This window comes from Mastigoproctus giganteus, chromosome 9 (genome assembly GCF_048544385.1).
Source record: "Mastigoproctus giganteus isolate SK-2022 chromosome 9, ASM4854438v1, whole genome shotgun sequence".
Lineage (NCBI taxonomy): Eukaryota > Metazoa > Arthropoda > Arachnida > Uropygi > Thelyphonidae > Mastigoproctus > Mastigoproctus giganteus.
In genome coordinates, this window is record NC_143583.1 from 113,340,496 (window position 1) to 113,363,960 (window position 23,465).

A 23,465-nucleotide genomic window follows, 5' to 3' on the forward strand; every position below is an offset into this window, starting at 1 on the left:
AAAAGTGATAAATACCACATATGTACAAAGGGACGGGCAGATATATATTACTGGAATTCAATGGAATTTTAAAAAATCCATTAGGATTTTTTAAAATTCTGTTGAGACCGAAGGAAATTTTCCACTGAGCTTTTTGATTTTTTTAAAGCAGAAATTTATCTAATCATATACTCTAAGCTACAGACAATTCCCCAGCATTTGAAATGTTGCCTCTCCAAGTAGTTCATGCAACCCTAAGGAAAGGTTAGGAAAAGTAGAGATGAGTCATTGTAACCTTGTTCTTGCAACATCTTAGATCTACCAATGAGACGACCACATAATTGGAAAGTCTGGTAAGTTCCAGACTTTCCAAAGATAATAAGAAGAAAAGCATTCCATTTCATAGAAACCTGTAACTTCAAATGTTATTCCCATTTGTTAAATGCTGTGGCATATAACAGCTAAAACATTGTAATGTACTCATTTTTTTTATTTAGCTATTCCAGTCGTTAATACAGCACCAGTAATTGTCTTTGCATTAAAAAAGAAAGGCCCATAAACATTTCGTTTACAGGCCTTTCTTAAACTCAATGCACAGCCTTAGGTAAGTCTAAAGAAGTTAGTTTAACTTCTGTTCTATCAATGGATGTTGATGAATTGGATGGTATTTTGCATTGATCCTTACAAACAAAAGGCCCTTTGTGGCAAGGGTAAACTATACAAATGAAGCTGTGTAGTATGAAATTAGCCATATTGGAATTACAGAAGATTATTTGTGTTTGTTATAAATACAGTGGATTTCAGTTATTTCGGCCACCGGTTAATTGGGGCAGCCATTTATTTGGGTCAAATCTTAAAGAACAGAATCCAATCGAGAAAATAGCCAGGGTTTACTTCACTTAATTGGGACAACGTGCCGTTTAATCGGGACAGGAAACTGCAGCGCTCGAGATTACCTTACGATTGTCTCTGACAATACCACATGGTTCAGTCGGATTACTGGAGGTCACAACCATAAAACAATTAGCATTCCCCTGTTTATTGGGCTTTTCTGTTAGTGCAATCTATTATAAACAGATACCAAACTCGACCTTATTGAATTTGCAATAATACCAATAGCTGGAATTCTGTGGGTTTTCACTTTATGGTGAAATGTGTTTCCCCTTCCATGAAATCTTCAGTCATATAAAAAACAAATTTTCAGAATCTTCTCATCATTGCTATTTTTTAAGCCTTTTAACTTGTTACTCTGTTCTCACTTGTGAGTATCGTGTTACTTGCGGTGTGTGTGTGTGTGTGTGTGTGTGTGTGTGTGTGTGTGTGTGTGTGTGTGTGTGTGTGTGTGTGTGTGTGCGCGCGCGCGCGTGTGTGTGTGTGTGTGTGCGCGCGCGTGCTGTGTTCTTTGTTATTGATTGCTTATCTTTTTAACTGTTTTAAATTTTAACCCCCACCCACAAATGTTAGTGAACAGAAATGTCAACTAGTTAGTATGTACATATTACAGCACATATTGATTAAGCTATGCACATAAGCGTAAATTTATTTTTATTTTGCTAACCTGTGGAAAATATTCTTCCGATTTCACATATCATTTAATTTTTTAATTGGTAAGGTAATAAAGTGTAAATTTATGCTTGGTGTATCTTTACTTTTATAGCCTGTGAATAATATTCCTCCTATTTTTGCTAATTAGAATTGCTGTTTAATAGAATTAAAATTTAATTCACAAACGTGATCACAGTGATCGGCGCTTACTACATATCGTATAGTGAATGATAATTTACTATGGTGAGTCCATTGTAATGTGAGTTAAATTTAATCATACAGAAAATCAATCATAAAGCAGGGGTCCGTTGAATTTTTAACTATTTACGTGAAACTTCGCATAATTGGGACAGCCACTTAATCGGGCCAAAATGCACTAATCCTGATGTGTCCCAAATGACCGGAATCGACTGTATTTAGATTATTTATGTTTATTAAAAATAGTTAAATTTAGATTATTTAAGTTAATTAGAAATACTTGAATCTAAAGGCAAGTAAGCTCCCAGAATTGATGCCATAATCCGGTAATTTTGAAGGAGGTAGCAAGAAGTTGCATTGAATCATTAAAATGAATGATAATGGCATCATTGGACTTGGGGGGAGATTCCTTTGGTTTAAAATGCCAATGCATTGTCAATACATAAAGGTGGTCTAGAAGTGGATTAGATAAATACAGGCTGCTCAGTCTGTCTTTGTTGGTAGAGAATTATAAATAGTACTCAGGAAGGAAAGGAAATAGCATGGTTTTGTTAAGGAAAAATCATGTTTAACTACCTGATTAGCTGTTTTGACTGATGAATTAGATGTACTAAATAATTTTTACATTATCTATTTAGAATTTAGTAAATCATTTGACTTGGTTCCACAAAGTTATTGTCCAGGCTGAAAAATGCATTGGGATTGCAGGCAACATCCTTAGATGGGTCGCAAAATGGTAATGTGACAGGAGGAGGAGGAGACTATGATTAATAGTTACTCTTTATATTGGGTTAGAAGTGGGTTCTCTTAGGGATTGGTGCTTGGACCACTGTTGTTTCTTTTTTCTTAATTGACATTGATTTATGGATATAGAATGTGATGTTAAATCAGTGGCAAATGACATGCCTTTAGGATGACTTGGCTAGGTTCAAAGGTCAGAAATGTGACAGCCATGTTTTAAAACTGCAGAATTCAGGTATTACAAGAAATAACTCCAAAATATTATATGCACCTGGAGGGGTTTAATTGAAAACAGTAGAGGAAGAATAGGATTTGGCTGTTATGAAGAGACAGCTTAAAATTTCCATGATTGCAGAAGTAGGGCACATTGTTTCCCTGTCAGTTATTTATCCAACATTTTTGTACAAGTTATAATTCCACTATATAAGGCAGTTGCAAGACTGCATTTGAAATATCATGTTCAACACTGCATAAAAAAAAAAATAAAAAGAAAGAAAAAAGACATTAAGCTTCATGAAAAGGTCCAAGGATGGGCAGCCCAACCTGTGGGATTGACAAAGAGACACCCATATTGGGAAAGACTTTGAATATGTCTTTCAAATGGGCTGACAGGGAAACCATTAGGTACCTGGAAGAACTGATTTATAAGGCTCTGAGAAGGGATAGTAAAATGAATAAAACTGAAATTTTCATGGTTGTTAATGATACTACAGCTATAGGATGTAAATTCAATTAATGGGGATGAGGTTTAGACTGGATTTGGGAAGTTTCCTTTTAGCCAGTGAGCACATGGAAGTAATAAGTTACTTCCATGGGCAAATTTAAAGGTCAGCTGAGGAAGGGAACACATGTAGTTTTTGACTGGTGCAGAAAGAGCTTGGGCTTCATTGAACCATATACTATTAATAAGACTTTAATTTTGCTGTTGTTAGTATTAATAAAGGCCTTATATTTCTTTTATAATGCTCTTCCCACTGTCAGAAGATGCCAATTGCCCCTTAAAATTCACTGGATTAACTACCTGAGATCCAATCCATTGATTTGTCCTGCTAGTTTATATTTTCCTGTTTTTTTTTTTGTATCTCATTTAAATATGAAAATTCAACTATTAAATTTGCTTGCTCTCTGCTCATTGCATAATGTTAAGATACCATAATATCTGTATTGTGTTTGAGTTAATCTGTGTTTGATTTAACTTGGACATTAATCTTGACATGCCTTCATCAATATTATTGATAAATATAGAAAATAACAATGAGCCCACACTGAACCCTGGGGGACTCTGCTAATAACATTAGTCCATGAAAAGCAATCTCCATTGATTAACATTTTCTGTCTTCTCCCACTCATCCACTTCTTTATCTATAGCAGCAACTTGCCTTTAATGCTGCACTGCTCCAATTTGTACAGAGTCTTTTATGTGCAACAGTATCAAAAGCTTTCCTGAAATCCAAATATATGATATCAAAATTATTTTTTGCATCCATTTCCTTTATGACCACTTCATAGTATCCAATCAGATTGATCACACAAGATTTCTCCTTAACAAACCCATGCTGTGTCTGAAGGTAATTGCGACCTTGTCCAGATGATCCTGCATTACTTCTTTTACCTGTGACTCCATTATTTTCCCCTGGAACAGAAGTTAAACAGGTCGGTAATTATTCATGTAACCCTTTGATCCCCCTTTGTGAATTTGGGGATACATTTGCACATCTCCAATCCGTGGAGACCTCCCCTGAATCCAGGGATGTCTCATAATTAAGGCTAAGGTTTGCTTACTTCCTTCACCACCTCCCTTAATATAATTGGATAGATCCCATCCACCCCAATAGTCTTTCTTATGTTTAACTTCAACAATTTCACTTCCACTTTCCTCTCAGTTATTACCAAATCATTTAGCTCCCTGTTAGAGTTTAATAAACTTATGGCATCCCCTTCCCTAAAAAATTCCTCATTTGTGAATGTAGATGCAAAATACTCATTCAGTTTGTCAGCAACCTAAGCAGGATCATCAACAGTCAAGCCGTTGATATTGAATTGAAGGGTATTATAAGTAAGTCTTTCCTGTTTTTCTTTGCATTCTTTGCCAAAGTTTTCTCGTAATCTGCCTTCGCTTGCCTATCCTCCTTTGTGACTTGATTATAGAGTAGTTTATATATAACGTAGGCTTCTGTGTCATCCAATAATTTATATGCATTCCATACATTTTTCTTCTCTGCCATGAGTTTCATATCATCTGACATTCATTTAAGCCTATACTAGCCAACTGCCAACTAGCGGTTCTTTTATCTGTAGATTCTTATGCCTTGAAGAATATTTCTTAGTTGCTATGAAAAGCCTAGTACCTTCTATGATTTATTCCTTGAACACTTCCCATTTAGAATTGCTGATTGTAACATCAGTTGGTCCCACCATATAGAATTTAAAAGCTGTCTGAGAACACTGCAGTCACCTTTACAAAAGCAAAAACCACTCCCTTTACCCTTGATTATAGTTACATCTTTTAGTAAATCCCAAATCAATACACCATGATTACTGCCAGATAGCAGTTCTTTTATCTGCAGACCAGATCAAGAATATTACTACCTCTTGTTGCCTCTCCAACATGCTACTGTAGAAAACAATCATTCATTAAATCCACAAAAGTCTTGCTAGTTTGTGAGTGACCAACCCACAAGTTCCAGTTAATATCTGGAAAGTTAAAATCCCCCATTATAAGACATTCTGATTTACTGGCCCACCCTATTTCTCTGTGCAGCTGTTTGTTATACTCATCAGAGCCATTAGGCCTATAACTCACTCTTCCTCTCATTTTTGGTTTCCCAGTGCTTATGTTATGCCAAACTGACTCAACAGTCCACTGGCCACTCATGTCAACTGGATGTACTGCCTTATATTTTATGTTCTTCTTAACTAAAAAGCATAACCCCTCCCCACTTCCTGTCCTGTGTTTTTTTCTGTATACAATGTACTCCCCATATTCTAATTCTGCATTCCTTATATCTGAGTGACATCATGGCTCTGAAATCCCAGCAATGTCTGCATTTGATACTTTGACCATTTGGTGCACTTCAAATTCACCATGATTACTGCCAGATAGCAGTTCTTTTATCTGGAGACCACATCAAGAATATTACTACCTCTTGTTGCCTCTCCAACATGCTAGTGCAGAAAACAATCATTATATTTAATATATATATTAAATATAATGTAAATATTTATAATGTAATATTTACTATGCTCGTAGCATTGGTATACATGTATATGCAAATATACATGCACCTGTTCTTACTCTTAGTTACCCTAACACAGCCCATATTTGTTAGTTACCACTTGTTTCATGATGGCTCCCAGCAGTCCTTGAAATCTCTAGCAACTTCCTTTTGTGGCTGCTGCTCGTTCTAGTAGAAGCAATGTAAGAATCACTTTCACCTCTGCTTGCAGCTATTGTTAATCTGTTAGTCCATGTATTATCTTCTCAAGCTAGCAGTTGTCCAACCCACCTAACACAGCCTTTATAGCATCAGCAAATTTTCCTCCACTCTTTCCATTTAAGTGTATGCAGAAGCAGTCTCTCCTGTTAACAAGCTCAGACCACTCTGAGGAAAATTCTACTATATGAACCTTGCACAGTCTCTCCAGGGCAAAGTTGATTGACAAAGTTGTTATCATATACTCCTATCATGTCTGGGCAGAATTGCAGACACTTTCAAATTTAACCTTACCTTGCAACTTTTTTTCAATGTTGCCCTGTACTTGTTAAGTAAGTCTGTATCCTGCTTAATGCCAATGTGTACAACAATATTGCCTTTTGTGCCCTTAAAAGTTGCCCATCAACACTTGCCCTGGCAGACATACCCAGGTCCTATTCCTCTCTCTCTCTCTCTCTCTCTCTCTCTCTCTCTCAAGTAAACTTCTCTTATCCTATGTGGCCATCCTGGAATACAAACAAAAAATTTATTTTTTTTTATTATATAACTCAATTATCAGATTCCAATCCTGAGATGCCTTGTATCCAAGCTCTGCATCCATATGCTTGTAGTTTCTCCTCTTATGGATGTTCCTTTGCTATTCTTTCCAGATGTGTCACATGTTTCTGGATCTTTCCAGACAACCAATATCTTTCTTTAAATCCAACCTCTGAACTTTTAGGCCAGTCTTCATCCTACATTCACTCACTTCTAAGCATTTGTTAACTTTGCCTGTAATTTGGAAGGTATATACTAGTCACTGAAAAACAAAGATTTGAGTGTGTAATTTTTATGCCACGCTAGCATGTCAGTACATAAGGCTTTTTGTTTTTCTTTCTCACCATCCATTTTACTCGTTAACACCTGCAGTTCATTGAGTTTTAGTTAGTAGTTCCACTAGCACTTTCAAATGGTTGTAGAATATGTAGTTCAATAGTTAGCATGTCACATGTTTTTTTTTTAACTTTGGAGATATCTCCAGTCTCACTGTTACTAGTGTATCATTGCTCACAGTGAGCATACTTTTTATTTTTTTATTTTTTTTTTAATTGTGCCCAAAGCAGGTAATGGGGAGGTGTTACTGTAAACATTTAAATTTGCAAAAAATTTCTATGCCATTCATACACAGAGAGCCTGCTAAGAGGTTTAATGTTGTAACATGTTTGAAACCTTTTTTAGCATTAGCATTAGTAGAGGCATACGATGCAAGAAAGCAAGCTTATGCAGCATCAGCCAAAAAAAAAAAAAAAAAAAAAATCTCCCATTTCACCCCTCCATTTGTTCCAAATCCTGTCCAGATCAGCCTTAAATTTATTTAGGCTATCAACTTCCACAACAAAAGATGGAAGTCTTTTCCACCAATCAACTACCCACTGGCTAAAGGCAAATTAGAGAAAGAATCCCATCAGCATTCAGCTTGCTCAAGCCTTATACACTTCAATCAGATCACCTCCCAGATGCATTCTCTCCAGGCACTGCAATTTGCAGAACTTAAGCTTTTCTTGGTAAGAGCACATCTTTGTTCCCCTCACCAATCTTGTTGCCCTTCTTTGTACTGGTTCTTGCTAAAATGAGGTCTCCAGACCTGTACACCTAGTACTCTAGGTGTGGCCTGACCATTGCTTTGTATAATGGGATAATCACCTTCCTGTCCATGCTAGCAAAATTCTATGCTAGCTATATATCATTAACAAGGCTCCATGACCTGCCCTGGCAGCCCATCTGCATTGTACATCGAACTTCATATTCAACTGCACAATTACTCCAGGTCTTTTTCACTTTCCACTTCCCTGAGTGTAGTACCACACAGTTGGTACGTTTCTCTTCATTCATTGCTACCCATATGCAGTACTTTGCATTTTTCAATGTTAAACTTTAGTTGCCACTTCTCAGCCCATTTTCCCAACTTATCTAGATCTAGTTGGAGTAGCATACTGTCTCTTTACTGTCGTTAACAACCCTGCCAACCTTTGTATCATCTGCAAACTTGGACATTAAACCTGATATACTATCATCAATATCATTGATAAATATGCAAAACAACAATGGGCCCAACACCGAACCCTGGGGAACTCCATAAATAACATTTATCCACGAAGAGCAGTGTTGGGCCCATTGTTGTTTTGTATATTTGTGTGTTAATGTTACTGCATTTCCAGTGCAGTAACAGTTAACTGCATTTCCTTCTTTAACTAGTGATTCCATTATTTTCCCCAGAACACAAGTTAAACTAACAGGTCTATGGTTACGTGTGTCACCTTTTGAACCCCCTTTGTGAATTGGTGATACGTTTGCACACCTCCAGTCCACGAGAACCTCCTAGTCCAAGGAAGCTTGCATAATTATGGCTAAGGGTTTGCTTACTTCCTTTAATATAACTTTATAGATCCCATTCACTCCAGGTGCCTTTTTTATGTTTAACTTCAGCAATATCTCCTCCACTTTTCTCTCAGTTATTACAAAATCACTTAGCTCACTGTTAGAGTTTGATAAACTTCTGGCACTCCCCCCATTGAATAACTCCTCACGTGTGAATGTTGATGCAAAATACTCATTCAGTTTATCAGCTACCTGAGCATGATCATCAATAGTCAACCCATCTATGTTAAGATGAACTAATGAAGCCACGAGCTTCATTAGTTCATCTGAATCCATTTAGGCCCAAACCTTGAACAGTATTTCTTAGTTGGAATGAAAAGCTTAGTAGCCTCCAAAATTAAGTCCCTTAAAGCTTCCCATTTAGAATTCAATTTTGGTAACATCATCAGTTGATCCCACTGTACAGAATTTAAAATCTGTCTGAGACCTCTGTAGTCACCTTTACAAAAGCAAAAGCCCTTCCCTTTAGCCTTGATGGTAGTTACGTCTTTAAGTAATTCCCACATTAATACATTGTGATCACTGTCACCTAGTGGTTCCTTTAACTGCAAATTCTTAATGCATGAATAATCACTGCTGATAATCAGATCAAGAGTATTACTCCCTCTGGTTACCCCTCAAACATGTTGCTGTAGAAAACAGTCATCCAATAAATTCACAAAAGTTTGCTAGTGTTTGAGTGACCAACTCAGAAGTTTCAGTCGATATCTGGAAAGTTAAAATCCTCCATTATAAGACATTCTGATTTACTGGCCCACTCTATTTCTCTGCACAATTGGTCATTATATTCATCAGATTCATTAGGCCTATAACACACACACACCTGCTCTCATTTTTCCTTTCCCAGTGCTTATGTCACACCAAACAGACTAAACATTACATTGTCCACCAACATCAGTTGGATGCACTCACTTAGATTTTATGTGTTTCTTATCTAACAGCATAACCCCTCCTACCTTTCTGTCTTGTCTATCCTTTCTGTACACATTGTACTCTCCAAATTCCAATTCTGCACTGCTTGTGTGTGTGTGTGTGTGTGTGTGTGTGTGTGTGTGTGTGTGTGTGTGTGTGTGTGTGTGTGTGTGTGTGTGTGTGACACCATGTCTCTGATAACCCAACTGTATCTGCCTTTGATGTCTTGACTAGCACTTCAAGCTCATCAAATTTATTAACTATACTCCTAGCATTGATGTACATGCAAGTATACATGCACCTGTTTCTACTCTTGGTTACCCTAGCACAGCCCATGTATTTATTTGTTCTGCTATGACTCCCAGCAGTCCTGGAAATCTTCATTGCTTTGCATTCCAGATTTGCTCATTCTAATAGAAGCAGTGCAAGAATCACTTTTGCCTCTGCCTACGGCCACTGTTAACCACTTAATCTGTGTGTATCCCCCTTCAAGCTAGCAGTTTTCCGACCCACCTAATACTGCCTCAATAGCATCAGCAAATATTCTTGCCCCCTTTCTATTTAAGTGTACCCCATCCCTGTAGAAGCAGTCTCTCTCCTGTCAACAAGCACAGACCAGGCTGAAAAAATTCTACCCCTTGAGCCTTGCACAATCTCTCCAGGCCCGAATTGATTGACAAAGGCCTCATCCTATACTCCCTCCTATTGTATCTGGGGGCAGAATTGCAGACACCTTTACATTCAACCCTAACTTGCAACTTTTTTTCAACATTGGCCTGTATTTGAGTAAATCTGCAGATCTTTTACTCTTAATGTCATTAGTTCCAGTGTGTACAACAATATCACCTTTTGTGCCCTTAAAAGATGATATCTGCTGTACAGCGTCATCAACTTTTGCCCCTGGCAGACATACCCTGGTCCTGTTCCACCTATCCTTGTACTTGCATTGCCGACCTCGTTTCCTCAAACCAAATTGCACATTATGCTTTTCTCATATACCTGTCAAATCCACCATGGTTTTTTTTTTTTTCTTTTTTCTTTTTTCTCTCAACAGCAGCATGCCTGGTGACTTTTTTTATCAGCAGTAAAATGATGAACAATAAACTTGGTTTATGTAGAATGATGTTAATCACTGTTGAATGATGTTAATAATACATTTATTCCATGATAGAAACCAGTTATTAGAGCAATGTTTTTAAATACCCCTGTCATGTTATTAGAAAAGATACACAAAGTTCACTGAAGTGATTTTATGCAAGTTTGCAGATTGTTTGTCCAGTTTTAACTAGCAATTTCCCCTCTTCCTCATCTTGGATGATTTCAACCCACATTGTAGTTTATTGCCAAAAGGTTTACTCATGTGCCCTGTATCTTTCCCATCAGTTTTTATTAATGGTATAATTTTGAAGCAAAGTACATTAGGAAGTCTCAAAAATTGCACTGTTAATAGAAATAATGGGGAGGAGGGCTATTGAGGATACATGAGGTCAGCCATTTCAGTAATAAATTTTGACACGAGGCAAATGCACTTATAAGGGAGATCACTAGTTAAAACTGAGTGGACAACCTGTGGACTTACATGATGTCACGTTCATTGAAATCATTTATATATTGTTTTCATTTTTTGTCAGTAGAAATGCAGTCTATGATTTAAAAAAAAAAAAATGGCAGAAATGTAATACCCTAATGAATTTGTTTGTATTCTGGAGTAAACGTTGTATTTAATTATACATGTAAATAATCCATGAAGTAAATGACTTCTTCAAAATGTGATTAAAAAATTTGTTATATTAATAAAAAAATGAATAAGAGACTTTTGAATATAGTTATTGATTTGTCACAGGTTTGCACTATTTTTCACTTTTCTTTGCAGGCGTTATTTGCGGGAAACACTAAAGATGGCAAATGCTGAAGATCTAAATCGTCTTACTTCTTGCTCCTTAGTTCTTTTAGGTCATATTTTTTTCTCATTAGGGAACAGTAGGGTAAGAATGCTTGAAAGTTATTCACATATCTTTATTTTCTGTAATACCTTTAAAATTATTTCTTTAAAACATGGATCATTTCATTTTAAAGAGTTGATTTTTGGAAATAAGATCTAATACAATTGTGGAATTTTGAGTGACAAATCATATTGAACCAGATCCTGCCATTAAAATTTTTAAAGTTAATTACAGTATGATTTTCTGTACAAAGTGTTACAATATTCCAGTTTAGGGAAATTACAAAAAGTCATTTATGGAAGTAAATGACCACTCTAATTTGTGATGACATATCATTTCATCTGTAAAGTTTTCACATTCCAAATATGAGTGATTCATCAGCTTTTCAATAGTTTGAAATTGTGATGTAAAGTAATTTATGAGGTTGTACCTCTTCAACCTTTATGAATTATTCAAAATGTGCACCTACAGACACTGTGAAGTGGGATGGTGTTTTGTCCTACTGAAACTACACATATATTAACAAGTGGCAGATTATCAATGTATGGTTATATCTGACTTCACAAATACTCCATGTCTTTTTCATTCTTCACTGCTTTAGAATTTTCAAGTACAAGTTTACAGTTACAGTTTCTTTCATTCTCCACTACCCCGAGTGTATTACCACACACTCAGTGCCTCCGTATCCAGGTGGGAAGGAGCAGCAGTGCATAGCACACGCGTCTTGATTAGACCGGGGTTCGAGCCCGTGACCACCAAATACGGAGGATGCGGAAAGGTCAGGGAATGACCACCGCATATCCTGGAGCAATATGGCCTTAGTTGCTAATGCTCCTAAAAATCAAATAACAAACAAACAACAACAGCGGAAAGGTCAGGGAATGACCACCGCATATTCCCGGAGCAATATGGCCTTAGTTGCTAATGCTCCTAAAAACCAAATAACAACTATCACACACTCAGGGTAGTGGAGAATGAAAAAGTTGCCATGTTATTCTAGGATTACTGCTATTCATTTGTAGTACTTTGCATTTGTTAGTGTTAAACTTTGATTGCCACTTCTCAACCATCTGCCTAATTTTTCCAAATCTACTTGCAGTGGAATACCCTGTTTACTTTTGTTAACAACTCTTCCAACTTTATTATCATCTGAAAACTTAGACATTAAGTTTGTTCTGTCTTCATCAATATCATTAATAATTATAGAAAACAATAATGGGCTGATCACTAAAACCTGGGCAACTTCAGTAATAACAGAAGTCCAAGAAGAGTAGTGTCTATTGATAACCACTCTTTGTCTACTCCACCCAATTATTTCCTTTATCCGTAGCAGTAACTTTCACCTAATGCTACAATGCTCCAACTTGTACATCACTCTTTTATGTGGAACAGTGTCAAAAGCTTTTCTGATGTCTAAGTATATGATCTTAAAATTATTTTTTGTATCCAGGTTCTTTGTTACTGCATCATAGTATCTAATCAGATTGGTCAGATAAGATCACCCCTTAAAAAATCTATGCTGTGAGTGTAGTATAACTATTCCTGTCCCGATTCTTTCTTTAACCAGTGATTCCATTATTTTCCCTGCAAGGGAAGTCAAGCTAGCAGGTCTGTAATTAGTCATGTCACTCTTTCATCCATTTTTGTGAATTAGGAATACATTTTCACATCTCTAGTCCAAAGAGACCTCCCCTAAATCCAAGGATGCGCTCCTTGAATAACTTATCTGCCAAGTCATGTAATAAAATACGCTGGTTATCATTTTTAACGGTCCTACTGAACTGAACATCATCAGGAAATTTTAACATGAAAAATCATATGAAAATTAGAAACAACAAGGGTGTCCTAGCACTGAACTTATAATTCTACTCTTCTCAAAGCATTGCCTTTTTATAACTTCTATCTTCTGATAGCTTGCTATCCATTTATCCACTTCCTTTGTAATTGCCTCATGATAGTTTACCAGTTTGATCAAACAAGTTCCCTTAACAAAATAATATTGTGACCCTGACCCTCATGTTATTATTAACATGGGGGTGGGGGGGGTAGAAACTTTTCCAATACCTTCCCACCACTACTGATCCATGCCACCAAATGTTTTCACCATGGGAAGAAATTACTGTATATGCTAAATGCTTATAATTAAAAAAATAAATAAATGTTTGTTAATATTATTTATTAACCGAGTGAGCTCCTCATGATATCAGTTCCATATAAAATTGATATTATAAGGAGCTCACTAATGCCTTATGGGCATTAAATTAATGCTAAAAATATGTAAATATGAACTGTTTACCCATCAGGTTGAAATCTGGGTTATAATTTTTGGCAATAAAAATGGGATTTAAGCTCTCTGTTAATTTTTTACATTGTTTTATTATTTTATTTTATTTTTTCACATCAGGAGTTTTGCCACTTACAAGAGCTGCATAGTGGTATGCATTCCACAGGGTTGACCACCCCTGCAATATACAGTTAAAAAAAAAAACTGCATACACCTAATATATATGTTTGAACCACAAGGAGCAGGGGAATTTTAGCCAACATTTTGCACCAAAAAAAAAAGTGTTTTATGGTGAATAGGATTTTTTTTTTTAACTCTAGCAATTGGGAGAGATTATGGGCAGGGCCCTTAGGAAAGTTTGTGAATAATAACAGTAGACAATTTCTGCTGGTGTCTTGCTGCACACAGTATTTTTTTTTTTTTTTTTTTTTTTTTTTTTTTTAGAATTTATTTTCTTACAATGCATGTATTATAAGTAAACTGGACTCTAGTTGAAAACCAGAGGACTAAGTATGATAATGAAGCAGCTCTGGTCAAGAAGCCATCATGATGAAAAATCAGTTAGCAGAAATTCTAGTACCATGCACTTGCAAGGAAGCAATATGATTCTCGTGCAAGATCTCCCACACAAAAAGTAGTATATCCCAATATGTGTTGGTTCTTGGATTATTGTGCATGTTGTTCGGGCCTTGCTCCAGATAAAATGTGAAAATGAAATGATTTCCATTTTCACATTTTATCTGAACCAAATTTCACACATTTCATTTGTGAAAATGGAAATTATTCTTGAGTATTCTGGAATTCTTGATGTGTAGTATATTTGTATAATCATAATGTGTAGTAAATAATGAACATATTGTAATTTTTGTGTTGATACCTTATCCATTTGAAATCACATAAAATCACATCTAATATCCTTTGGAAATACTGTTATTTATTAGCATGACTACAGATGATATACACTATCTTGTCTGTAAATTTAAGAACTTTTTTTCTATGTTTCAGTACTTGTATGTTTAAATATCTCCAAGGAAAACAAATCTTACAATGAAATTTTCAAATCAATTTTAGGAAAGCATGAATATGGTAACACCAGCAATGCAGTTGGCTAGTAAAATCCCTGATGTTCATGTACAGCTCTGGGCTTCCGCTCTTTTAAAAGGTATGTTTTATTTTTTTTTAAAAGAAATTACTTAATTCACTTCAGTGGATTTTCCCATAAGTGTATATTTTTATATGCTTATATTATTGTTTATTTTTACATAGAAAAAATAATTAAGTTAAAACTTTATTAATTTCCCATTACTGTTTCCTTTTTAACATATAACTTCCATTAACATATCATTTTAGCATCTGACCTACTCCTATTTAGCCTCTTATTAGGTGCATTTGTGAATGTGTAAACTGCTTACCATCTTTACTACATCTGCCCATTCATGTGCAATAACTCTACTCCCAGATTTTGATGAAATTTTATATTTGGGTCGTTCAGAAAAATTTGTTGAGCCATCTCAAATTTCATTAAAATCGGACCAATTGAAATTTGGCAGGTTTTTTTCTTGTAAAAGTCACATCATCTATGGTCAAAAATGGAAGTATGTTTTATTCAATTATATCACCTGTGAGGTGATATAATTGAATAAGGCCTTGAATGGATTGAGCAGGCTCAATGCTGATGGGATTCTTCCTGTTGCTCAGATTACAAACCTGAGGGGGCATAAACTGAAATTGAGGAAAGACAGTTGTCGAATAGATGTGCAGAAATTTGCCTTTAGCCAGCAGGTAGTTGATTGCTGGAACAAACTTCCATCTGTTGTTGTTGTGGAAGTTGATAGCTTAAATAAATTCAAGGAAGAAAAGGACAAAATTTTGGAGTGAATGGATGGGTGAAATGGGAAGGGTTTTTTTTTTTTTTTTTTGCTGATGCTGTATAAGCTTGCTTTCTTACATTATATGCCTCTACCAATGCTAATGTTTCAGATGTTTGGCCATTACTCGACAAGGAAGTGCGAGATTGACACCTAATTTTCAGTGTATGTATGTTCTGTTAGTCTCTAGGAAGGTTTTAGTATCAATTCTGATAGGACAGTCTTTGCAGAAATCTGTGTTAGTTACAAATGTTTGACCATTACTCAGGAATTAAAACGTGGATTGAAACTAAATTTTTTATGTTTTGTTGGTCCCTGGAAATCTTTTCATGCCATTAACTGATACTGGTTTGGAATTATTTATGGGAAAGTGAGTCATGTTGCTTTCAACCAGTAGTAGAAACAATGAAATATAATTTGACAAACGTTTATTCGACTTATGCAAGCACCATTACACCAGTTCTCATTGATTCTGACGTTTCGATGTCACTGCCAATCGTGAATATGCTTAAACTTGTAATCAGTAATAAACATCTTAATATTTTGGAAACACTTTTAAGATCTACAATAAATGGTTACAGACCTGGAAAAGTAACACCAACAATAAACTTTACCAGATAAAGCAAGAACTAAAGCTGTGGCTCTCTGGCTTTTGATGAAACAGACGAGAGGAAGTAGTATTGGCAAGACTCAGAATTGGACACACTCATCATACTCATCTCTTCCTATTATTGGGAGAAAATCCACTGCAGTGCTCATACTGTCAAAGACAACTTATGGTTCATCATTTTCTGGTTGATTGTCCCTTACATTCAGCCATGCAATCAACCACCTTTCAGTCACTTTCCACATTGATCTATGAAACACTACCTGAAGGTTAACTTCATGAGCTTCGAACTTCTGTTGCTTCCTGAGATTTTATGTGTGCCTCCCCCATTTTTGTCTCTCTCTTTCTCTCTCTCTCTCCCTCCCTCCCTCCCTCTCACCAGTAAAAATATAGCTTCTTTATTTATTTCACTCATCCCTTTCAAGTCCTTATATACTTAATCAGATTATCCAGCAAGGGTACCTGATAAAGGTGTATAAGTCCCAAAGGGGCTTCAGTGTTATAGGATTGTGAGGGGATATTTCAGTGAAGAAGTTGAAATAAAATAGCATCACCTGAACATGCTGTGCATTTAAAAATCTGGGACACTGCCAGGACAGCTGGTTCAAAGTTGCTGGCTTCTCATCGGCTGACAGGTGGCCCTGTTAGCAAGTGTATGCCAAACTATGAATAATGTATTTTGCCAAAATGAACAGCCATTTAAGGTACAAAGTAAACTTCTATTTAAAACCATTATCAAGTAAACTTCTATTTAAAACCATTATTTTTACCAGATATCAAGAAGACTCCAGTTCCTGATGGAATTTCTCTGCTTATTCTCAAAACTGTGCTCCAGAGCTTATTCTGTAGCATGGTTTTTTTTTTTGTTGAATTGTAAAACTCTCACTTGCTCCATTGGTGTTTTGTGTTTTTTTTATTCAGCATGGAAAAATATCAGTGGAATAAGATATGGCTTATCAACCACCTTTGGATAAATTCAATAGAAAAGTCAGTAAAACTGAAGAAGTTACCCTTGACATTTCTAAGGCTTTTGATTATATTTGGCATAAAGGCTCTTCTAAACAAGCTCTTCTAACTTATTTCATGCTATTCACTTGAAGAAACATATGGAAGTATGGCCAAGATAGATCCTGAGTGCAATAAAGTGTCATAATTTGATTTGAATTTGTAGTGATCTTAAGGTAATTTGATTACTCACTGGTCTATAGGGAGGTTTCACAAAATACTGTTGGTTTCTATGTTTGTGGGACAGTCTTGCAACATAAAAACGTATTGTGCAGCAGTGGGAAAGGAAGAAGGAATTTTTACCAGGAAGAAGTAATATAAAAATGTTCCACTGGTTGAACTAAAAATAGTTCTTCCACATTTGCATGGATTAATGAAGAATTTTGTTAAGGCTCTAGATAAAGAAGGAAATGGACTCTGCTACTTAAGGGAAGTGTTTCCCAATTTAATAAATTCAAAACTTAATAAAGAAACTCCTTAAAGTTGATATATTTGAAATATAACTACAGGATAAACTAACAGACTGTGATCATTTAAAGCAGTCGTGCATGGATTTCTTTGAAGAAGGAAAGAAGGTAATTATATCCAACTTATCAATTTTACTGCATGTTATAAAGATTTGGGCTGCCAGATATTTTTGAAAAGTCATATTTTCTTCATTCCCATCTCAGTTTTTTCCCCTCAGAATAGTGATGAGCAAGAGGATGCTTTCATCAGAACATTTTCTTCATTCCCATCTCAGTTTTTTTCCCCTCAGAATAGTGATGAGCAAGAGGATGCTTTCATCAGAACATTTTCTTCATTCCCATCTCAGTTTTTTCTCCTCAGAATAGTGATGAGCAAGAGGATGCTTTCATCAGAACATAAGCAATGGAAAAGTGATACCAAGATTGTTGGGATACTGCCATGATGGAAGATTACTGCTTTTCTCCCCTCCCCCCCAAGTGCAGGTACAGAAAGTTGTAATCAGGGGACATTACTATTCATGGACTACAGTTAATAGTGGAGTCCTCCAGGGTTCGGTGTTAGGCCCATTGTTATTTTCTATATTTATGAATGATATTGCTGAAGGCATATCAGGCTTAATGCCCAAGTTTTCAGATGATACAAAGGTTGGCAGGTTGATTAATGACAGTATGCTACTGCAACAAGATCTAGGAAAATTGGGTCAATGGACTGTGAGATGGCAGTTGAAGTTTAAAATTGACAAATGCAAGGTACTGCATATAGGTTGCAGTAATCCCAGAGTAACTTATGAACTGTGATACTACACCCAGGGTAGTGCTAAATGAAAAAGACCTCGGGGGTAATTGTGCAGTTGGATATAAAATTCTTTGAGCAGTGCAGACATGCTGCAGGGACAGCTCATGGGGTTTTGTCAATAATATACAAGAATTTTGCTAGCAGAGATAAGGAGGTGATTATCCTATTGAATAAGGCAATGGTAAGGCCACATCTTTGAGTACTGCATACAGGTCTGAAGGTCTAATTTTAAGAAGGATGTGGAGCTGCTAGAACGAGTACAGAGAAGGGCAACGAGATTGGTGAGGGGAACAAAGGAGTGCCCTTACCAAGAACGGCTTCAGTTCTGCAAAATGCAGCATCTGGAGACTAGGCACCTGTGATGTGATCTGATTGAGGTGTTTAAGGCTTTGAATGGATTGAGGAAGCTCAGCGATGATAGGATTCTTCTTCTTACTTAGACTTTGCACATGAGGGAGCATAAATTCAAGTTGAGGAAGAACGGCTGCAGGATAGATGTGTGGAAGTTTGTGGAAGACAAACTTCCACAAACCAGCAAATTGTTGATTGATGGAACAAACTTCCATCATTTGTTGTGGAAGCTGATAGCTTAAATAAATTCAAGGAAGAACTAGACAAACTATTGTAGGAAATGAAATGGTGAAATGGAAAGGTTTTTTTTTTTTTTTTTTGTCTGATGTTGTATAAGCTTGCTTTCTTGCATCATTTGCCACTGTTAGTGCTAATTTCAAGGAAAATAGAAAAATGTAGTACATTATATATTTGATTCAAGTATGTTAAAATTAATGAGGCTAATTTTTAAGATAGCATATGTATTATTGTATGAAATTTGAAATTGGCCATTCATTATGTTATTAAAATTTCAGTATGTTTTTCAGTGAGACATGATAGAGACATAATTTTGATTTTTTTTGTTAGCCATTATTATTAAAGGAGATGTCCAAATGATATAAGTTTTTTGCTTGTATTAGCTTGCTTCCTTTCATCATTTGTTACTGCTTAATACCAATTAGCATGAAATTTGCCACACTCCTCCCAGTGCTAATAGAAGTACAGCCGACAATCATATACATTCTTTTAGAATGACTAACTTTTGTAAAAGGATATCAGTGAGCTTCACCATCAACCCACTTACTGAAAATCCTTCTTGGTAACAGAGAGAGATCACCAAACTTTCTATAATTCCTAAGATTGGGTGACAGCCTTTATAAACTCATTTTAAGAGCAGTTAATTTAATTACAGGTGGGTATTTTTATTATTATTTTTTATTTTTTACATTTGCAAATTCATAAGTGTTTTGTTGTTAGCTTGTAATGGCTATTATATGTAGTGCTCTGCTTGCTTCTTTGGAAAAGTTCTTTTTTCATGTTCTGTGGGGGAATGGTTATATTTCAGTGACTATTGATTGTAATGAATGACTGATAACATCATAATTAAAGAAACTATTTAACAAAAAAAAAAAAAAAAAAATTGCTTCTGAACTCATAAACTTGTTTCTGTTTTAGATCTTTATCGCCTTTGTGGAGATTTGCTTCGAGAACAGGAAGCTATCCGAACTCATGGGAATTTCTCACAACTGTTATTGAAAGATCACTTTCAGGCCTCTCAGTTACCAGAACACAGTTTAATTCAGGTATAATTCTAATGTTTATTTTTTTATGCCTTTTCCAGTGAATTTTTCACTCATCAGAATGATTTTTAAAAAAATGTTTGAAATGTTGATGGAATTAAACAAAGTTACAAGGCCCTATCAATAAATTCTGAAACTGATTCAGTAATGCATGAGTAGAAATACTTATAAACAGTTGGAATATATCCCTTCCAGAGTGGTTTTTGAAAGAGATATATTCCAATAACATCCAATGGTAAAAATTAAAAATGAAGGAAGGAAAAATGTCATTCAGACAAGTTTTCTTTGTTGCTTTGCTCTAATATATCTGAAATACAGTTTATAGTTATGATCTGGCAACTTGTAGAGGAGAAGATTCTTGGCTGACATTTTTCTCCCCTTTGTTTTTTCATGTTTACTGCTGAATATTATGCTATATTTCACCATTTCGACACTGGCTTACTTTGGTGGTTCAGTCCCAACATCATCATAGTCAATTAAAATCTTATTTTTCGATTCTTTTGCTGTGTCTCTTTCTATTGCTTTGGCTTCTCACACATTTCATAAAATAGTGTAACCAGTGTCTTATGATTACGCTATTAATTACACTTCAAATTTTCATATTTTATATATTCAGAATTCCAAAATCTAGAGGTTTGACAAAATCATTTTTTTTTTTTAAATCCAGTTATGTGATGCCATGCTAGCATTGCTCTGCCCACCTGTCTCTCTGAACATGGCAGTGACTTAATGTTTAAGTCACTGAACTATTTTAACTAGAATCTTTTCCGTGACATGGTTTTGGCACATTATAGCCAAAACCTAAATCAAACCAAACCAAATCTGAACAGACGATCATTTTTCATGAATTTTTTTAAAGGTTGGTATTCTTGTCCAATAAATTGTTTCTTTTTATTTACTGGTAACTACATTAATAAATGTGTAAATTACTGAATTTTACTTGCCATCCTGCTTGTTCTCCCATCCCATCCACCTTTCTGCAATAACTTCTTGTAGCATACTGCTGGATTATGATGAAGGTTCTTTCCATTATAAATGATTCATTTTCCACATGTGTTGTGGCTGTTGTTTCACAGCAAATTTTTGCGACCCACTGTACTTGTCGGTAACAGCAAAGTGATATGTCTAATTTTTACCATCTCCATAAGAGGTGGCTTTTCTCCTTCTTTTCACTATATAGCATATCATCCCATTGGGCCATTTAAAAAATTTACATGTATGACTTTTAATTAATTTTGATCAGGGCTGTTTTTTATATATAAAAAGTCAACTGTTCTTTTCTGTGACTGATACTGCACTGTCTTGGCTACAGATTTTGGCCAACACCCAAGACGATACCTAACTATTAAAAAATAATAATAAATAAATAAAATCAACAACATTAAGAAAACAAACAAATGAAATAATTTAATTTATTGGATAGTCCATGTTTTTTTTCCTTCATAAATGGTTAAAAATTATTTTTAAGTTATTTTTTGATGATAACCAGAAAATATGAGAAACATATTTTATGACAAATAACATCCCTATTAAATACAGTGCAGCCTTGATATACCACACTTCGCTATACTACAGTTTTTGATATAATGCCAGTGTGATCATGTCCCTAAATAGGAATATAAAAAATAATAAAGTGGTTTCCAAATGTGGACCATTATACTACTGTCTTCCCTTATATGGTATATTCTCCCAATAAGACAATTAAATATTTATAAATAACAAGACTGATTCTGGAGTAATTACTCAGATGTTCCATCTATCTTGTCTCAATTAGAGATGCAATAAAAAAAAATCATTGACATGTAATTGCACATGTGAAACCCGCAAGAAGTGAACGTTTTAGCTCTGAGAGGAGAAATAAAAAAAAGCTAACATTTACGATATGTTCAATTACAAATTTTTGTAAACATCCCTTTTCAAAGCCATGAATTCACATGTGGAATAGCCAAAACTGCTAAAGTTTTAATTCAAGGTGTGCTTTGGAATACTAGGGGGTATCAAAAAGTTCATACCGTGACCTAGATAAAACATCAGTAGGAAGATGCTGTTTTTAATCTAAGTTGTCTACATATTCAATAACTAACATGTGAAATTCCATTCCTGTAGGTGATCATACACCAGAGGTGGAGCCCGGAATCTTAAGATGGATTCTATGGTTGACAAAGTTGAGTATCGAGCAGTGATAAAGTTCCTGTATTTGCAGGGCAAGAAAGCTCAGGAAATTGACGAAGAAATAAAAGCTGTGTTGGCCAGAATTGTTCATCCTATGACACTGTAAAAAAAGTGGAAACTGGAGTTCCAGTACAAGTGTCTCTGCCGAGCCAAGAGAAGAAAGGGTATCAACATCCACAGACAGTGAGATGGTTACAGAGGTTGAGCGTTGGTGTTGAGTGACAGATGTGTGGCAATTCATTTCATCGCAAATGCACTGGGAATTGGTTATGGGTCTGCCTACAGCATTTTACATGACCATCTGCACATGCCTAAGGTCTCCACACGGATGGGTTCCAAGATTGCTGACACCTCTTCAGAAGCAATTTCGAATGCATTGTTCTCACTAGGGCTTACAATACCGAGATTCTGGGATCCCGAATACCGGAATCCCGGTCATTTTTTTCCAGTATTCATATCCCGGTATTAATACAAAATACTGGTTTTTCAATACTAATGACTAATTTAAAAAATAATTATCCATGATTTATTCACATAAAGGTTATAAAATCGACAACAATAAACCATTAATACTGCTGAATTTGAAAATGAGGGTTTGTTATACACAGTACAAATGCAACAGAAACCTGAAAACATCATGCAACTGTAAGACAAAATCTTACAAATGTATTTCTCTTAGTGAGTATAGTGTGTGTGTGGAAGTAAAGCACTTAAGGAATAACGAAAACATCATTACAGAAATATTTCCATTAGTGGCAGTAGGCCTGGTAGTGCAATTAAGGAATATGGTGAACAATGGTATGGCAGGTGCAGAAGGGTTAAAATTAAAAGCTTCTGAACGATAGTTTAATCCCTCTATTACACCGCTACTTGAGGATGCAACACTTAGTGCATTTTGGGAAAGGGTCTCGGTATGGAACAGTTCAAAGGTATTGTGAACAGGTGATCTTGAGGTAAAAGATGAAAATGTTTTGTTGTGTGGGAAAAAACAATGTTTTTCCCACCAAAGGAAGAAGAGTGAGTTTAAAGAATAACACTGTGATTGGGTCAGGTTTAAATTAGATAGGGAGAGATTTGTAAATGCATGCAAACTCTTCTGGGGTTTACACATAGCTTGCGTATAAAAAAGTAGTACTAGGACCGATTGAAACTTGCAATCAATTCAATAAATAAATGAGAAGGAAATAAATAAGGTGCTCGTGCCAAAAGAGGGGTTTGTCGTTGTTGTTTGGAAGGGTTGCAGACTTCCAGTGGTAGTTCTGGGTTCAGTTTGGGTCCAGTTCTGGGAGTGTCCAGCTATATGGTGTAGGGTTCCACCGGGCATGTTCCTGTCCTAGAAGTTAATCTGGAAGTTGAATAACAAGCCAGTCAGATAGTGCCCTGGCCTGGAATGATATTTCTTAGTTGGAATGAAAAGCCTAGTAGCTTCTACAATTACTTCCCATTTAGAATTTGCTGTTGGTAA

The 23,465-nt window shown here is 35.6% G+C and overlaps 1 protein-coding gene across 1 annotated transcript in view; it reads left to right on the top strand.

Annotated features, from left to right (window-relative positions):
- Positions 1-23,465, top strand: part of Mau2 (Mau2 sister chromatid cohesion factor) — a 289,027-nt gene that overhangs the window by 261,444 nt on the left and 4,118 nt on the right. Inside the window, exons 15-17 of the mRNA XM_090380613.1 lie at positions 11,101-11,212; positions 14,526-14,616; positions 19,704-19,831. Of these exons, the coding sequence (XP_090236739.1) occupies positions 11,101-11,212; positions 14,526-14,616; positions 19,704-19,831 (331 nt within the window). The remainder of the gene's footprint in view (positions 1-11,100; positions 11,213-14,525; positions 14,617-19,703; positions 19,832-23,465) is intronic.